General features: G+C 47.8%; 1 protein-coding gene across 1 annotated transcript in view; it reads right to left on the reverse strand.

The window, feature by feature from the left end:
- Nucleotides 1-1,238: 1,238 nt before the first annotated feature.
- LOC144610505 (phospholipid phosphatase 3-like) overlaps nt 1,239-18,597 on the reverse strand; it is an 86,289-nt gene continuing 68,930 nt past the window's right edge. The window contains exons 5-6 of the mRNA XM_078429256.1: nt 10,307-10,483; nt 1,239-4,340 (exon numbers count right to left, since the gene is read on the reverse strand). Of these exons, the coding sequence (XP_078285382.1) occupies nt 4,239-4,340; nt 10,307-10,483 (279 nt within the window). The 3' untranslated portion in view covers nt 1,239-4,238. The remainder of the gene's footprint in view (nt 4,341-10,306; nt 10,484-18,597) is intronic.

Raw genomic sequence — 18,597 nt, forward strand, 5'->3', positions numbered from 1 at the left:
ACACACCTGGAAATCATCACGCTGCCACAAGCAACAGCAGCTCCAACTGAGACAGAGCCTTCAACTGAGCAAAAGGTTCAGAGGCACTTTGTTAAAACACAAAAGGGAGCCCAGTGGCACAGCCGGTAGAGCTGCTGCCTCACAGCGCCAGAGGTCTGGGTTCGATCCCGACCTCGGGTGCTCTCTGTGTGGAGTTTGCACGCTCTCCCACCGACCAAATCATGGTTTCCCTCCGGATGCTTCAGTTTCCTCCTACATCACAAAGGCATGCGGGTTTGTAGGTTTAAAAAAAGGACGCAAAGTGCTGGAGGAACTCAGGTGGTCAGGGGTCGATCTCCGGAGATCGTGGATAGGTGTCATTTTGGGTTGGGGCCCTTCTTCGGATCCATACCTACAAATCAGGGTTTGTCAGTTAATTTGACCTCTGTAAATTGCCCCTGGTGTTTAGAGGGTGAATGGGATAACATAGAACTAGCGTGAGGGGTTATTTTTAGTGTGTTTAAAAAGTTTGTGTTATTGTTCTCTGGTTTGTTTTACGTGGGGGGGGGGGGGGGGGGGAGGGGGGAGGGGGAAACTTTTTTCAATCTCTTACCTTGCCGGAGATGCGATTGTTTTCCGGATCGTATCTCCGCTCGCTCTGCGGCCTAACATCGTGGAGCTGGCGGCCTTGCTCGGGACTGACTCCGAGCCCCACCGAGGGGCCGTGGACTTACCATCGGAGCCTCCGATCCCTTGCCCGGGATCGACGCTCCAACCGCGGCCCGCGGATTTCAACATCGAGGATCTCGCCGTCTCGGGTAGAGACCGAAGCTCCAAAGCCGCAGGAGGTTCGACTAGCCCCGACCCGGGGGTCCGATCGCCCAGCACGGGGGAACTGAGATCCCCCCCAGATGCGGGAGCTTGATCGCCCTGACGCGGAGGGCCCGACCGCTGGCTACGGAGGCCAAGATCGCCCCGTCAACGGAAGTTTTGAAGCCCCCGACCGCGGGAGAACAAAGAAGGGAAGGAGATTGAACTTTTTTTTTCCGCCTTCCATCACAGTGAGGAATGTGGAGGAGTCACTGTGGTGGATGTTCATGTTAAAATGCATTGTGTGTGTCTTGTTGCTTTTCAGTGGTATGACTGTATGGCAAATCAAATTCCTCGTATAGTATGATTATGATTATTATGATTAAAGGCAAGCTGATGTTGAAGTTCCGTTTTACATTCAAAAACAAAAGCTCTCGTTAAAATTGAAATAGGAATTAACTTTTATTTACAATAAAAAAATTTATAGACATATTGAAGTTTTTCACAAATTATACTCACAAATCATAATAATACACATCAAAGGCCACTGGTAAGGCGGACAAAAGTAGCTACAAAAGTTGCCTGATATAGTTTTTGTTTTAAATGGATCTAGCAGCACAAAAGAAGCAATTCACAATCAGGCCATTTCCTCCTCACTTACTGTATCTACAGGATTCAAGATCTGGACAAACAGATGCAGCAGCCAGCGAGGAGCTAGACTGCCTCTACATCTGGGTCATCTTCGCTCAAATCCATCAGTGGCTAACGGAATGAGAACCTCTTTCTTCTGGACTGGAAAGGTCGCATGGGGAGCGAGGCTTGATTTAATCTCGGCCCAGTTGCTCCGACCACACAGGAACCAGTGAAAACCATCCATGGCTGCAGCAGAGTTAGGCTCCAAGTATTACATTACATTGACAACCACTCCTCTGGTCACCGAATATAATCATATTTGAAAGATTTCTTTATAATATTTTCATGCAATTGCAAACATATCGTAAATGCTTTGTAGACTTTCCTCTATATAAATCGGTTGCATTTCAACCCAGAAACCACACTTCAAAAGTGATCCAGTATTTGTTGAAACATTTGGGGATATCCTATCATACAAGGTGCTGACTGAGGGTAATTTTCTTTCTTTAGAGTCTATTGCGTTACCCCCATTTATATTAACATCACGCTCGTCCATTTCTTTAGTTTGGTTTAGAGAGACAGCGCGGAAACAGGCCCTTCGGCCCACCGAGTCCGCACCGACCAGCGATCCCCGCACACGAACACCATCTCACACATGCTAGGGACAATTTACAATTATTACAAGCCAATTAAAACTGCAAACCCGCACGTCTTTGAAGTGTGGGCGGAGACCGGAGAAAACCCACGTAGGTCACGGGGAGAACGTACAAACTCTGTACAGACAGCACCCGTTGTCAGGATCGAACCCGGGCCTCTGGCGCTACAAGGCAGCAACTCTACCACTGCGCCGCCATTGAATTGTAGCTGTTGGTACAAGATGTAACAAGAGGCATACAAGTGGCTCAAATCGGTCTTAATTATTTAATCCCTATTCAGTTGGCAGCGTCACCACGGACTTGGCGGCCGACTCAGAAAACAATGTTTCAATTCAACTGGATTTCCAGTCTCTTACTCTGCCGAGGCAGGCTTCACCCACCCTCACTCCCCTTGCGGAGATTTGGCGAGGCTCGTCTCCAAGTCCGGATCATCCGTGTGCATGTCAGTTCGTCCTTGAGAAGGTCAGGAATAGAAAGAGATGGGAAGCTTGGAATATTCTGAATCCTCAGCCAAACACTAGTGGCAGCTCACTCACATTTCCCCCTCGTGAAACCCTTACCTCCGCTATAATAAGTTTATAATAGTATTCACAAGGCAGTAAAGTCCCAAGGACACCCGCTATTAATACTGGCCCCGGGAGGGTCTGAAGTTCCTCGTTTGGTATTTGCGTAAATGACAGACACTGTGGCTCCGTGTGGATCTCTGGGAGAATGTCAGTGGTTTAACACTATTAATCTTAAAGCGGATTTGATTTGGGTTAAAATACCTTGGAAAACTTAAAATACTCACACATAGCATGATCAAGAATAGAATAAAATCCACGTTAAGCAGAGCCAGTGAGCGTCCAACTCAGTATTATACTATACATTTGATACAAAATAGACATTTATTGCAATTAACATGGTTTGTCAGCATCGTCTTATGATTTGAATAAATTATAGTGGAACCTGAATACTACCGTCACTCATCCCCCTTTACAGAGATTTCAAAGGTCCCTTCCCCTTCGGTTACCCCCCAACAGGAGCTGGTTCAGTAACTGCCGAGAGCCCTCAGTCTGATAGGAAAATAACTGCAGATGCTGGTACAAATCGAAGGTATCACAAAATGCTGGAGGAACTCAGTGGGTCAGTCAGCATCTCAGGAGAGAAGGAATGGGCGACGTTTCGGGTCGAGACCCTCCTTCAGACCCCCCTCCCCTCCGGCCCCTTCTCCAACCAACAATGAACACCTTCCCCAGCCCACAATGGGCCATTATGGGCTCCCCGTTCCCGTGATCATCTGTTGCCAGCCCTGATTTGTTCTGGCCTTTTCCCCGCCTACAGTTCTCCCACCTGTACTTTCAGTCTGAAGAAGGGTCCCAATCCTAAAATATCACCTACTCCTTTTCTCCTGACCCGCTGAGTTACTCCAGCATTTTGTGTTTATCTCCGGTATAAAGCAGCATCTGCAGTTCCTTCCTGCACCATAACGTTTTGTTCAATTTTGCTTAGTGTTATAAAGTCCAATATCACGTGCCTTCAAAAGCAAGGACACATGTTTGGTTGATCAGTCTCCTTGAATAAGTGGGACCATTGATTAAAAAAATGCCATCAAGCTAACCTCCATTCAGATTCCATTAGTTAAAAAATATATAATAAAAGCAGGTATTTACTTTTGAAAGAAATTAGCTTTTCTTTATCCAAATACTGAATAACTGGTAATATCTTAATCTTGGTTTTGTTTTAGTCACAAGAATACACTCACAAAAGGCTCAACACAGATTGTGATAATATTAATTACTCAGGATATTTACAGATTACATTGTTGCTCACAGCTTTAAGTTGCTCAGTTTCCACAGGGCGCAAGTTTCTAGCATGTCGGGCACTTCAAGGCTGCGCTAATGGTCTGAGGTCCATTGGCCACCCAGAAGGGGAAACTGAACGATCTAAATCGTCAGGCCACAGTGGAAACACCAGGGCAATTCCAGGCGATGGCCGCTGGGATTCAGGGACTTGCCAGAGAGGAATACCAAGGGCGAAGCCATGTTTGGAGACCATGCTGAAGATTAGAAGGCCGAAGGATCTTTGTAACACTGGCTTCTTGTTGACTCTCTGGTCCAGTCCGGTGAATGGTGACCTGTTCAGACCACAGGCATCTTTCCCATCCGGCCCACCGTGATGCTAACATGTTGTGTGGTTGGTCAGTATGGAATTGTCCGAGCTGACGTTCGATTCCTTTGTCACTTTTCTCTTCAACTTAAACATGTCCGATATGTGGAATGCCTGGAAGAAAAATAATACAGGGTGCAATGGGAAATTAGTATTGGCTTATTATTGTCACATGTTTACATGTTTAAACTTTCATGTTTTATTCTTAATGTTTGAATGTTTTATGCTTTATTTTTAATTGTTTACATGCTTAACATGTTTAACATGATTCACATGTTTAAACGATAATGTTTTATTTTTAATGTTTGAATGTTTTATGCTTTATTCTTAATTGTTACTGTATGTTCGTGTTGTTACTTGCGAGCGGAGCACCAAGGCACATTCCTTGTATGTGTACATACTTGGCCAATAAACATATTCAATGATTCAATTCAGTGAAAAAGTTTGTTTGTGTACTATCCAGGCAGATCATACTGTACACGAGTACAATCGAGCCACGTACAAGTTCAACAGGTAGTGCATTAGAGAGTCCCAGAGTGCAGAATATAGTGTTACTGCATTATTGTTACAGAGTAAGTGCAGATTTTTAAAAAAAGTTCAAAGGCCACAATGCGGTAGGTTGGGAGATGAGAACTCCAGCTTATGGGATGACCATTCACTGGTGTGAAAATGGAAGAAGGGGGAGTAGAGGGAATGACAGAGGTGGACATAGTCCTTGATGATGCTGGTTGCTTTCCTGAGGCAAGTTCTGTAGGGCAGCAACTCTACCCCTGTGGCACTGCGTCACCCCATAGGAGTTGGTCAAAGACCCTATTTTCATGATGTACGAGTGTATGAGTACGGGTGTCAGGGGTTTGATTAGTACGGGTGTCAGGGGTTTGATTAGTACGGGTGTCAGGGGTTTGATTAGTACGGGTGTCAGGGGTTTGATTAGTACGGGTGTCAGGGGTTTGATTAGGGCGGGTGTCAGGGGTTTGAATAGTACGGGTGTCAGGGGTTTGATTAGTACGGGTGTCAGGGGTTTTATTAGTACGGGTGTCAGGGGTTTGATTAGTACAGGTGCCAGGGGTTTGATTAGGGCGGGTGTCAGGGGTTTGAATAGTACGGGTGTCAGGGGTTTGATTAGTACGGGTGTCAGGGGTTTTATTAGTACGGGTGTCAGGGGTTTGATTAGTACAGGTGCCAGGGGTTTGATTAGGGCGGGTGTCAGGGGTTTGAATAGTACGGGTGTCAGGGGTTTGATTAGTACGGGTGTCAGGGGTTTGATTAGTACGGGTGTCAGAGGTTTTATTAGTACGGGTGTCAGGGGTTTGATTAGTACGGGTGTCAGGGGTTTGATTAGTACGGGTGTCAGGGGTTTGATTAGTACGGGTGTCAGAGGTTTTATTAGTACGGGTGTCAGAGGTTTTATTAGTACGGGTGTCAGGGGTTTGATTAGTACGGGTGTCAGGGGTTTTATTAGTACAGGTGCCAGGGGTTTGATTAGGGCGGGTGTCAGGGGTTTGAATAGTACGGGTGTCAGGGGTTTGATTAGTACGGGTGTCAGGGGTTTGATTAGTACGGGTGTCAGGGGTTTGAATAGTACGGGTGTCAGGGGTTTTATTAGTACGGGTGTCAGGGGTTTGATTAGTAAGGGTGTCAGGGGTTTGATTAGTACGGGTGTCAGGGGTTTGATTAGTACGGGTGTCAGGGGTTATGGGGAGAAGGTCAGAGAATGGGGTTGAGAGGGAAGGATAGATCGACCATGATTGAATGGCGGAGTAGGCTTTATGGGCCAATTTGCCTAATTCTGCACCTATAACTTATGAGATGAACATAACTATGAATCTATATTGAATTCTCTAACTTGGGTAAGTAACTCTTGCTGTATGAGAGCGAGCCGTTTGCGCCTGTAATCATGTTTGGCTGTCTTTCCCTTTCTCTGTGTAGTCTGGGGCGCTGGGGCTAGCTCACAGCCTAACCCACTGCCTTACAGTGCCAGAGCCCTGGGTTCAATCCTGACTACGGGCGCTGTCCGTACGGAGTTTGTACGTTCTCCCCGTGACCTGCGTGGGATTTCTCCGAGATCTTCGGTTTCCTCCCACACTCCAAACAGGTTTGTAGGTTAATTGGCTTGGTAAAAAAATGGCCCTAGTTTGTGTACGATAGTGTTAATGTGTGGGGATCGCCGGTTGGTGCGGATTCAGTAGGCCGAAGGGCTTGTTTCTGCACCCTATCTCCAAAACTAAAAAACTAAAGAAGCCCTCGGCCTAATTTGCAGATTTGGGACTTAGTCTACCAACCACAGGTTACATGTTGAGATCACGCTCCATCTGTCTATTTTCTTTTCTCCTTTCTAAATACCATGGAAATTAACATGAGGCTTCAGAATGCAACTAAGTTATGTAAAGGTTAACTAGCTGCAGTCTTTATTTTGCTTCCATTGAATAAACCAACTTGGGTAAACATTACTTAGAGAGGGCCTTCTCAGAGGTGCCATGTCCCTCTGCTGAACTCGTGTTGTTGGCGCAGAGTAAAGATCTCCTTCCAATGAATGTTGCAATCTGTTTGCCCCTGAGTGCTCTGGAGCTCCGTTATCGGTGCCTGCAGCTATCCTCTCGATCACAACACCCAACCACTGTGGTAAACAGCACGTACACGCTCGCACGCACACACACACCCCTCATATTTAATCCAATTACAGATCAGTCTGAAGAAGGGTCTCAACCCGAATCGTCACCCATTCCTTCTCTCCAGAGATGCTGCCTGTCCCGCTGAGTTACTCCAACATTTTGGGTCTATCTTCGATTTAAACCAGCGTCTGTAGTTCTTTCCTTGCAACTCATATTTTGCTTGGGCAGCTTACAACCCAGCAGTATGAATATTGATTTCTCTAACTTCAAGTAACCCTTGCATCCCCTCTCTCTCCATCCCGCCCCCACCCAAGTCGTACCAGCTTCAAAGCAAAGATACTAGAGGAGCAAGATGAACCACTCCGTCGAAATCGTCTATACTGAAGTGTAGTACGCAAAGGAGCGGAACGTCCGCCATTTTAGTAAGCAAAACCCGCCTCTCGCGGTGAAATCAGTGTTTTGTGGGAACAGTATGTGTGATGATACCATTAAAATGCAGAATATATCACATCTATCAATTCACAGATTTTTGTTATTTTTCTTTAAAAATGTTTCTGCAAGTTTCTGCCTACTAAAATGGCGCCTTGATGTACTACGGTTTTTGGGGTCGAGTGGTCTATCTTGCTCTGCTGTATTATCTTTGCTTCAAAGTAGAGGTAACTACCTCTTGTAGAGGCAATTGGCACACCCTACCACAACCAGAGAGCAGTGCTGAACTACTAACTGCCTCTTTCGTGACCCATGCACCATCCATGATCAGACCTTGCTGCTTGACCTTGCACTAAACGATATTCCCTTACTATGTATCTATACACTGTACACTGTAAATGGCTCAATTGTAATCATGTATTGTCTTTCTGCTGACTGGATAGCACGCAACAAAAGCTTTTCACTGTACCTCAGTACACGTGATAATAAACTAAACTGAAACTCATTGTCTGTAACTCATTTTCACCTAGCCCACAGCTAATAATGGTTTAATTTCCTTTACCATTGTTACTTTTTTGCATATCTTTCATGCATTTGTTCTATATCTCCCTATAACACCGCCAGTATCACTTGTTTCCCTTTCCCCTGAATCTCAGTCTGAAAGAGAGTCTCGAACCGAAACGTCACCTATTCCTTTTCTCCAGAGATGAATTCTGACTCCAGCTTTCTGTGTCTGTCTTCGGTTTAAACCAAGCATCTGCAGTTGCTTCCTACATACATACAGTCGTTCTATTAAGACGGCCACAGAGCCCGCTCTCTGCGCTGTAAACCAAGTGTGATAAAGATACTGAAGTCCACCAGTGTACAGCCCCCTCTGACACCTGTGCCAGGCTTGGAATCTACATTCCTTCCATCTCTGTGGCCTCATTATTTACCCTGCTCTGGGTTTCTGGAGCACGGCCATTTTGGCAGCGTGGATGGAAAATGGATTACTCTCACATTACCCAGTGGCAACAAATCCTCTCAGATATTGTGCTGAAACACACTGGAAATTCAAGCTTGCCGAGCACGTTTAATTTAGTTTAGATTAGAGATACAGCACGCAAACAGGCCCTTTGGCCCACCGTGTCCGCACCGACCAGCGATCCCCGCACACTAACACTACCGATTAGAACAGGTGTCAAGGGTATGAGGAGAAGGCAGGAAAATGGGATTATGAGGCAGAGATCAGCCATGATTGAATGACGGAGTAGACTCGATGGGCCAAATGGCCTAATTCTACTCCAAGAACTTGTGAACGTGAACTATTCTACTCACACGAGGGACAATTTACATTTATACCAAGCCAATTAACCTACAAACCTGTACGTCTTTGGAGTGTGGGAGGAAACCGAAGGTCTCGGTGAAAACCCACGCAGGCCACGAGGAGAATGTACGAACTCCGTACAGACAGCACCCGTAGTCGGGATCGAACCCGTCTCTGGCGCTGTGAGGCAGTAGTTCTACCGCTACGCCACTGTGGCCCGTGTATTAAAAAATTAATGTTTATGCAATCTCCAAGCCTGTGGTTTGAGTGCAAATCCGACTGTGGTTTAAGACTGCGAAACGAGGAACTGCAGATGCCGGTTTACGGGAAAAAAAACCTCTCAAAATGCTGGAGGAACTCGGCGGGTCAGGCAGCATCTGTGGAGGGAATGGCCAGGGGACGTTTCAGGTCTTCAGTCTCTTTTGACCATTCATTCCAATCCGAAACATCGTCTGTCCATTTAGAGTCATAGAGTCAGTGTGGAAATAGGCCCATCAGCCCACATCAACCATCAATCATCTGTTCACACTAGTTCTCAGTTATCCCACGTTCTCACCCAATCCTTACACATTAGGGGCAATTTACAGAGGCCAATTAACCGACAAATCAAGTCTTTAGCACGCAAACAAAATCTTTTCACCAAACCTCGGTACATAATGGTTCAATGGTTTCATTATTCTCATGTTTATAATTTAGTTTAGTTTAGTTTATTGTCACATATTACTGAGGAACAGAGAAAAGCTTTTGTTGCTAACCAGTCAGCGGAAAGACAATACACAATAACAATCCACGGTGTGTAGATACATGATAAAGGAATAATGTTTAGTGCAGCAAAGTCTGATCAAATATTGTCCGAGGGTCTCCAATGAGGTAGATAGTAGTTCAGCACTGCTCTCTCGCTGTGGTAGGATGGTTCAGTTGCCTGGGAAGAAACTGTCCCTGAATCTGGAGGTGTGTGTTTTCACACTTCTGTACCTTTTGCCCGATGGTAGAGGGGAGAATAGGGTGTGGCCAAGGTGCGACTCATCCTTGATTATGCTGCTGGCCTTGCCATGGCAGCGAGAGGTATAAATGGAGTCGTGGAAGAGAGGTTGGTTTGTGTGATGGTCTGGGCTGCGTCCACAATCCTCTCGAATTTCTTGGGGTCTTGGATGGAGTTGATCCCGGACCATGCCGAGATCCATCCCGATAAAGTGCTTTCTACGACACAAGGCGCACGTGTACCAAGGTAGAGTGAAATACTTTACTCCCATACAGCTTAGTAAGACTATCATCACACATGGGTACAGAATGTACAGTACAGAATGAGGAACAGATCGGGTAGATGCACAGAGTCTCTTTCCCAGAGTAGCTGAACCGAGGACCAGAGGACATAGGTTTAAGATGAAGGGGAAAAGATTTAATAGGAATCTGAGGGGTAACTTTTTCACACAAAGGGTGGTGGGTGTATGGAACAAGCTGCCAGAGGAGGTAGTTGAGGCTGGGACTATCCCAATGTTTACGAAACAGTTTGGAGGGGCAGGTTTAGAGGGATATGGACCAAACCCGGGCAGGGAGGACTGGTGAAGCTGGGACATGTTGGCCGGTGTGGGCAAGTTGTTTCCATGCTGTATCACTCCATGCCCAGGACTAACAGCCCTCTGAATCTTTATGCAAGAGGCGCCATTTTGGAAATAATACACGTGACAACGACAGACTAAGCTAAACCAAAGTTGCAAAAGCTTGCGACTTACGATCCAGTAGGCGATTATAGCTCCTTGCAGAAATCCCACCAGGACGTCGGATGGATGGTGCCGGTAATCGGAGATGCGGGTGAGGCCGGTGTAAATCGCCATCATGATTAGGAGGGCCTGCAGCAGTGGCCTCAGCAGTCGCGCACCTTTCCAGGTGAACCGGGCCTCCAGGTAAAACTGCGGACGAGAGAAGCCAACCTTCAGCTTGCGATTACTCCCATTGCGATTGCTCCCATTGCGATTACTCCCAATGCGATTACTCCCATTGCGATTACTCCCAATGCGATTATTCACATTGCGATTACTCCCCCATTGCGATTACTCCCAATGCGATTACTCCCAATGCGATTACTCCCATTGCGATTACTTCCATTGCGATTACTCCCCCATTGCGATTACTCCCATTGCGATTACTCCCATTGCGATTACTCCCCCATTGCGATTACTCCCATTGCGATTACTCCCATTGCAATTACTCCCATTACTTGCAACACCACAACATTTTCAACACGCCTCCAGCGCAGGTATCTAATGCGGCTCCCAAGACAAGTGTGACCTGTCAATGCACTGTACGGCACGGTGGTGCAGCGGTAGAATTGCCGCCTTACAGAGACCCGGGTTCCATCCTGACTAAGGGTGCTGTCTGTGCGGAGTTTGTACGCTCTCCCCGTGACCTGCACGAGTTTTCTCCGGATGCTTCCGTTTCCTCCCACAATCCTTAGACGTACAGGTTTGTTGGCTAATTGTCTTGGTATAATTGTAAATTGTCTCTCGAATGTGTAGGATAGTGTTGGTGTTCGGGGATCACTGGACAGCACGGACTCGGTGGGCCGAAGGGCTTGTTTCCACGCTGTATCTCTAAACTAAACTATTGTTACCTATAAAGCTGAGAAAATATAGTCTGCTCGCTGGTATTTTTCTCTTCGCTCTACCTATTGTACTTGTGTTTGGCTTGATTGTGTTAACGTGTAAAGGTCCACCACCAATTTTCCAGGCGCCCTTGGTTGTCGTGCCCTCCCGGATTGCCGGACCAACAGAGGTCACGGCCTCAGATGGGAGTCCGATGGCAGGAGGGCGGTGGAGGAGCCGAGATGCTGCCCTGAAAAGTTGGCCATAGACGTGGACTATGGGAACGGATCTACTAGCTCTGGATGGGCGGAGTTCCAGAGCCCTGGCCGCAGGGGGGCAAATTTGACTCGCCAATCGGCCAAGGCAGTCGGCTATCAGAACGGATCTGCCGGCTCCGGGCATGCCGGAATTCCAGAGCACGGCCTCACATTTTCGGGGGGACCTCTGGAGAGGGGCCGGACCACCTGTTGCCAGAAAATCGGTGGCGGAGCTGTAGCATTATCTGATTTCATTGGCTAGCATGCAAAATAAAATCTCTTCACTGTACCTCAGTACACAAGACAATAAGAAACATAAACCTACTGACGTACTCAGGGACATCTACAAATATAGTCTTTCCAGGTGAGGCAGAGGTTCACCTGCACCTCCTCCAACCTCATCTATTGTATCCGCTGCTCTAGATGTCAACTTCTCTACATCGGCGAGACCAAACGCAGGCTCGGCGATCGTTTCGCTCAACACCTTCGCTCAGTCCGCCTGAACCAACCTGATCTCCCGGTGGCTGAGCACTTCAACTCCCCCTCCCACTCCCAGTCTGACCTTTCCATCATGGGCCTCCTCCATCGTCATAGTGAGGCCCACCGGAAATTGGAGAAACAGCATCTCATATTTCGCTTGGGCAGTTTACACCCCAGCGGTATGAACATTGACTCTCTAACTTCAGATAGCTCCTCTGGCCCTCTCTTTCTCCTCCCCCTTCCCAGTTCTCCCACTGTCTTCCCGTCTCCTTCTACATCCTATCTTTGTCCCGCCCCCTCCCCTGACATCAGTCTGAAGAAGGGTCTCGACCCGAAACGTCACCCATTCCTTCTCTCCTGAGATGCTGCCTGGCCCGCTGAGTTACTCCAGCATTCTGTGTCTACCTTTTTGCTTTCTGAGATCTCCTGCAAATAATAACACATTCCCAGGGATCTTGGGCCAATACCTTGCACACCCAGGGATCAGGGACAAATATTTGCTCTGTCAGGGAAGCCTGTAAATACTGCCGTTTACAAATCGCGCAATGCCTTCAGGTGTAGGCAATTTATTAACGCTCTCTGGGTACTCAAAGACCAAAACACTTCTATATAATCCGTGTGGGGAAACTTCAGAGTACAAATATAAAAGACCCTGCTGAGGTATTTTAGAGATTTCCTGAAAATTGCCCACCCTTTAAGGAACTCTCCTGAAAATATTGATATAAAAATGTCTCCAATCCTTCATTCTGAAAGACAGCATCAACTACTTTAAAGGAAGCCATGTTCCAAAAAGAAGTTTGGTTCAGTATCGAATTTAGTTTAGAGACCCAGCATGGATCCTGTTTGTCTGTCCCAATGGATACTGACCGTGTTAAACTGAGCAAAACACAAAGTGCTGGAGAAACCCAGCAGGTCAGGCAGCATCTGTGGAAGGGATGGACAAGTCAACGTTTATAGTCAGGACGGTTCTTCAGACTAATTGGAGTGTGGGTGGGGGAGGGGGAGAAAGCTGGAAAAGCAATTGAGGACAGGCCCACATCATAGTAATCTATATATTAAAACTCTCGTTTGTTTGTTCCTGAACGACAGCCAATACCGTACATGATAGCGCGACAATTTTAGGCCCACCTTACTCACCGTCGTCCCTTTGGTGCTAATGGAAGACGTTTCATTGAAATCGGTGTCACATTTTAAAGTTTAAATCTATCTCCTGGGGAAGGAGGGAGGGGTGGAGGGAGGGGGGAGGGAGGGAGGGGAGAGGAGGGGGGTTGAGGGGGATAGAGTGGGGGGGAAAGAGAAGGCCGAGGGGGAGGGGGGGAGGAGAGGGTGCTGCACCAATGCAGGACAGGTTTGGGCCCAACGGGTCCACTTGGTCTAGTGTTTATTAAACATCAGAGCCTTTTTCTCCATGGTGGAAATATCCAACACTAGAGGGCATAACAGCAAGGTGAGAGGGGGAAAGTTGAATGAAGATGTATGGGGCAATTCTTTTTCACACAGAGAGTGGTGGGGGCCTTGAGCACATTGCGAGGGGTGGTGTTGGAAGCTGGAACGATGGTGGCATTTAAGAGGCTGTTGGATAGGCACATGGATCTGCAGGGAATGGATCTTGTGCAGGCAGAGGCATTCGTTTAACTTGGCATCATGTTCGGCACAAACATGGTGGGCCGAAGGGCCTGTTTCCACCCTGTCTCTCTCAAGTCTAAAGACTAAAATCAGAAGAGACTGATGATGCACAGTGTGGTTGGCTGGCGGAGAGAGGGTGGTGGAGGTTTGATGACCACAGAAGGAGGTGGAAGTGGATGAAGTTGAATGATGTAAATAATTGCAGGAACATGTTTAGAGATAAGCACCAAGCAGATGTTGGTGAGAAGGTGGAGGTGGGTTTTACATGGTGGGGGTGTAGAGAAGACACCTGGAGACTTGAGGGGGTGGAGAACAGATCTCCAGAGAACATGAGGTCAGTGACCTTCTGGGGAAACAGTGGCCCAGTGTTCAGTGATGGTGTCCTGGTTCAGACACCCTCAAATGACACCCATCCTTTTTCTTCAGAGACGCTGAGTTACTCCAGCACTTTGTGTTTGTCCTACGTGTAAACCTGCATCTGCAGTTCCTTGTTTCTATGAGTTATCCTCGAGGCCTGATGAAGGATATCGGACCTGGAACGTCAATGGTTTAGGGCTCCACAAATGCTGCCTGACCTGCTGAGCTTTTCTGACATTTGCTGCTTTTGTCTCAGTTATCCCGAGCTCCTGACAAACTCATTCCTTAGTGACACTGGAAAAGACACCGTTCTATTCATCCCATCTCACATCCTTCCATGCCTACCCACAGCAATTTGCACATCAGCACCCACATGCCAAAGCCAGTGCCACAAAGCCATTTTAGGATGAATTGAGGATGTCTAAGGCACTATGTAAATGAAATTTTTCAATTATTTTAAATATATTTGTGGAATACCAAGTAACCCCCACAAAGTTTAGAACTACCTTGCCAAAACAAATACTTTCCTTTTGGATGTGTAGGAAGGAACTGCAGATGCCGGTTTACACCAAAGATAGACACAAAGAGCTGGAGTAACTCTGTGGGACAGACAGCATCTCTGGAGAGAAGGAATGGGTGACGTTTCAGCTCGAGACCCTTCTTCAGACTGATGTCAGGGGGGCGGGACAAAGGAAGAATATAGGTGGAGACAGGAAGATAGAGGGAGAACTGGGAAGGGGGAGGGGAAGAGAGGGACAGAGGAACTATCTAAAGTTGGAGAAGTCAATGTTCATACCACTGGGCTGCAAGCTGCCCAGGCGAAATATGAGGTGCTGTTTCTCCAATTTCCGGTGGGCCTCACTATGGCACTGGAGGAGGCCCATGACAGAAAGGTCAGACTGGGAGTGGGAGGGGGAGTTGAAGTGCTGGGCCACCGGGAGATTAACGCGGACCGACCGCAGGTGTTGAGCGAAGCGATCGCCGAGCCTGCGTTTGGTTTCGCCGATGTAAATAAGTTGACATCTGGAGCAGCGGATGCTGGAGTAACTGCAAAGAGTTACTCTGTGGGACAGACAGCATCTCTGGAGAGAAGGAATGGGTGACGTTTCAGTTCGAGACCCTTCTTCAGACTGTACATGTAGGTTTACACCGAAGATAGACACAAAGAGCTGGAATAATTTGGGCAACATCTCTGCAGAAAAGGAATGAGTGACGTTTCGGATTGGAACCCTGATTTTCTCCCTCTGAAGAAGGGTTTCCGACCCGCAACGTCACCATTTTACTTCTGTGTGTTCTTTCCCATTTTACAGCCCCATCCTTGCCTCATCTGGCACATTCCAAGCGGAGTACCAGATAACACTGCGGAGATAAGTCGTCCATGAAACATACCGCCCTTGTCAAAGCCGTGTTGTTAAAGACAACCTGAAACCGTCAGCTCCTGGCACATCACTCACTGTTAATCACCGTGCCGAACACATTCTCCACTGTTTGGGCCCCTGGGTTAATAGGGTCAGTGCAGGATAACTAACACGGGGAATCTTAAAACATTTTTTGCAAGTGATTCTGTGCTACAAGTTCAGACATGGGGAGACGTAATCAGAGACAAGGAAAATACAGTAGCATCAACAACCATCATTTTCAAAAATATTTTAATTTACAAATTGCTAGCGTCTCCCTATTTTAAATAATGAGCAGGGATTATGATTCTAAATGAGTTTACGGAGAAATATATTTGGCAAATTAATCCCTTCCGAGTTCCAAAATCTCATGCTTTGAAGAGTGAATTTTAAACGTAAAGTTCACCAACACATCAGGAATTAATTACAAGCTAGGGACAAGGCCATTCTAGCCCCCAGCTGAGCAATCCATTAGATTCGCCTGGGCAGCTTGCAGCCCAGTGGTATGAACATTGACTTCTCCAACTTTAGATAGTTCTTCTGTCCCTCTCTTCCCCTCCTCCTTCCCAGATCTCCCTCTATCTTCCTGTCTCCACCTATATCCTTCCTTTGTCCTGCCCCCCCCTGACATCAGCCTGAAGAAGGGTCTCGACCCGAAACGTCACCCATTCCTTCTCTCCTGAGATGCTGCCTGACCTGCTGAGTTACTCCAGCATTTTGTGAATAAATATCTTCGATTTGTACCGGCATCTGCAGTTATTTTCTTATAATCCATTAGACCCGCTCTCCCTGCTCCCTATTTCCTTGCTGTCTTATTCTTTCACACACACACACACACGGCCTCGAATGTTTCTTTAATTCTTTCGCCATTTCCCTACACTGAAACGTAATACACAGCAGCAAACTTGTCTTGGGATGTGGGAGGAAATGGGAGCACCCAGAGGAAATCCGCACAGTCACAAGGGAAATAATGGAAAATTGGTGGAGAGAGTGCCCAAGGTCAGAGTCACACTGGGGCCATGGGGTGTGAGTCAAAACTACCAACTGTTGTTAACAGGGTGACATGGTGGTGCAGCGGTAGAGTTGCTGTCTCACAGCGCCAGAGATCCGGGTTCCATCCTGACCACGGGTGCTGTCTGTACGGAGTTTGCGCGTTCTCCCCGTGACCACATGGGTTTTCCCCAGGTGCTCCGGTTTCCTCCCACACTCCAAAGACGTGCAGGTTTGTTGGTTAATTGGCTTTGTTAAAGATTGTAAATTACCCCTAGTGTGTGGGATAGTGGTAGTGTATGGGGATCGCTGGTCGGTGTGGACAATAGACAATAGGTGCAGGAGTAGGCCATTCGGCCCTTCGAGCCAGCACCGCCATTCAATGTGATCATGGCTGATCATTCTCAATCAGTACCCCGTTCCTGCCTTCTCCCCATATCCCCTGACTCCACTATCATTAAGAGCTCTATCTAACTCTCTCTTGAAAGCATCCAGAGAATTGGCCTCCACTGCCTTCTGAGGCAGAGAATTCCACAGATTCACAACTCTCTGAGTGAAAAAGTGGGCCGAAGGGCCTGTTTCCTGCTGCATCTCTAAACGAAACTATACACTGGCTGCCTGGATGTGGGCCAGACATGGGCAGATGCTAGGATGGACATCTTGGTCGGCGCATATGAGCTGAGCCAAAGGACTTGGTAGTGGCTGTATGACTAGGTGGCATCCTTGCACCTCCATGACTGCATTGGTAATAAAACAGGAACACAAAAAGGCTCAAAGTGCTGGAGTAACTCAGTGGGTCAGGCAGCATCTCTGGAGAATGTGGATAGGTGACGTTTTGGGTCGGGACCCTTCTTCAGATCTGAATGAATTAGTCTGAAGAAGGGTCCCGACCTGAAACGCCACTATCCATGTTCTTCAGAGATGCTGCCCGACCCGCAGAGTTACTCCAGCACTTTGTGCCTTTTTTCTTTGTCGTAAACCGGCATCTGCAGTTCCTGGTTTCTACCCTTTGCTGTTCTGCGTTCTCTGCAAGGTGTTGTGTCCCAGGTTGAGCTCCCAGTGGTCCCAGCTCACGGGGAAGCGAGCGCTGGCTCGAGACCGCGGTACGTGCTCCAGCGTGAGCAGCTGGGATACTCCAAGGTCCCGCTGTCTCCGACCCACCCTCGCCCGCACCTCCCACCAAACGCCTGGCGGAGTGTGAGAACAGACCGAGCAGTTTGCTTTGTTTCAGGAGGGGAAATGCCGCTATTTAAAGGGGAACCCGACCCTATTGTAAACGAAATGACAAAACCTCAACCGTTTCCACTGAAACAGAGGTTTCTGCCAAGTCTTCACATGGGTGTGTGCGTGCGCGTGTGTGCACCGGGGCAAAGTACAGCACGCGGCTATCCACCTTCTTCCTGGTGCGCTAATTACTGCGTGTTTCTCATCAGCCACTTCCCCCATGCAAAACACCGGGCTAGATGCACAAAGACAGCCGGGATCACTCCGCCAGCTCACAAACAGGTCCTTCAGCCCAACCTCCCCATGCTGAAGGTTTCGGTCGAGACCCTTCTTCCTACTGAATGCAGCCCAACCTCCCCATGCTGAAGGTAGACACAAAATGCTGGAGTAACTCAGCGGGTCAGGCAGCAACTCTGGAGAGAAGGAATGGGAGACGTTTCGGGTCGAATGCAGAACAAACTTCCCCATGCTGACCCACACTAGTTCCACCGGCCCGCACCGCATGTGGAACGGTCCTTCCCTACACTAGGGCCCTGTCCAGGTTTTCCAACCTCCCTCATTGCGGAACATTGGACTTTTTCCACTGGAACCAGAACAACCTTACAACTCTTTACAACTCACTGAAGCCAGATAACCTACAAACCTGCACGTGTTTGGAGTGTGGGAGGAAACCGGAGCACCCGGAGAAAACCCACGCGGTCGCGGGGTGAACGTGCAAACTCCGTACAGGCAGCACTCCTAGTCACAATTGAAGCCGGGTCTCTGGCGCTACGAGGCCGCAACTCTACCGCTGCGCGACCGTGCCAGAAAAACGTGAACTTGTACCTTCCCACCCCTTCCCCCTCCCACTACATGCCTTCCTCTGGCTTCACCATTCACAAATCTTCAATTCTTTTGTCTCACACCTTCTTTAATCTCTTGTCGGTACTCATGATAACAATGAGCCAACACCCATGATAGACAATAGGTGCAGGAGTAGGCCATTCGGCCCTTCGAGCCAGCACCGCCATTCAATGTGATCATGGCTGATCATTCTCAATCAGTTACCACATTCAGAAGTCTAGCAGACAGCTTGAAGGATCCCAACTGTAGAGGGATGGGATTTGTTACA

Source organism: Rhinoraja longicauda, chromosome 37 (assembly GCF_053455715.1).
Source record: "Rhinoraja longicauda isolate Sanriku21f chromosome 37, sRhiLon1.1, whole genome shotgun sequence".
Classification (NCBI taxonomy): domain Eukaryota; kingdom Metazoa; phylum Chordata; class Chondrichthyes; order Rajiformes; family Arhynchobatidae; genus Rhinoraja; species Rhinoraja longicauda.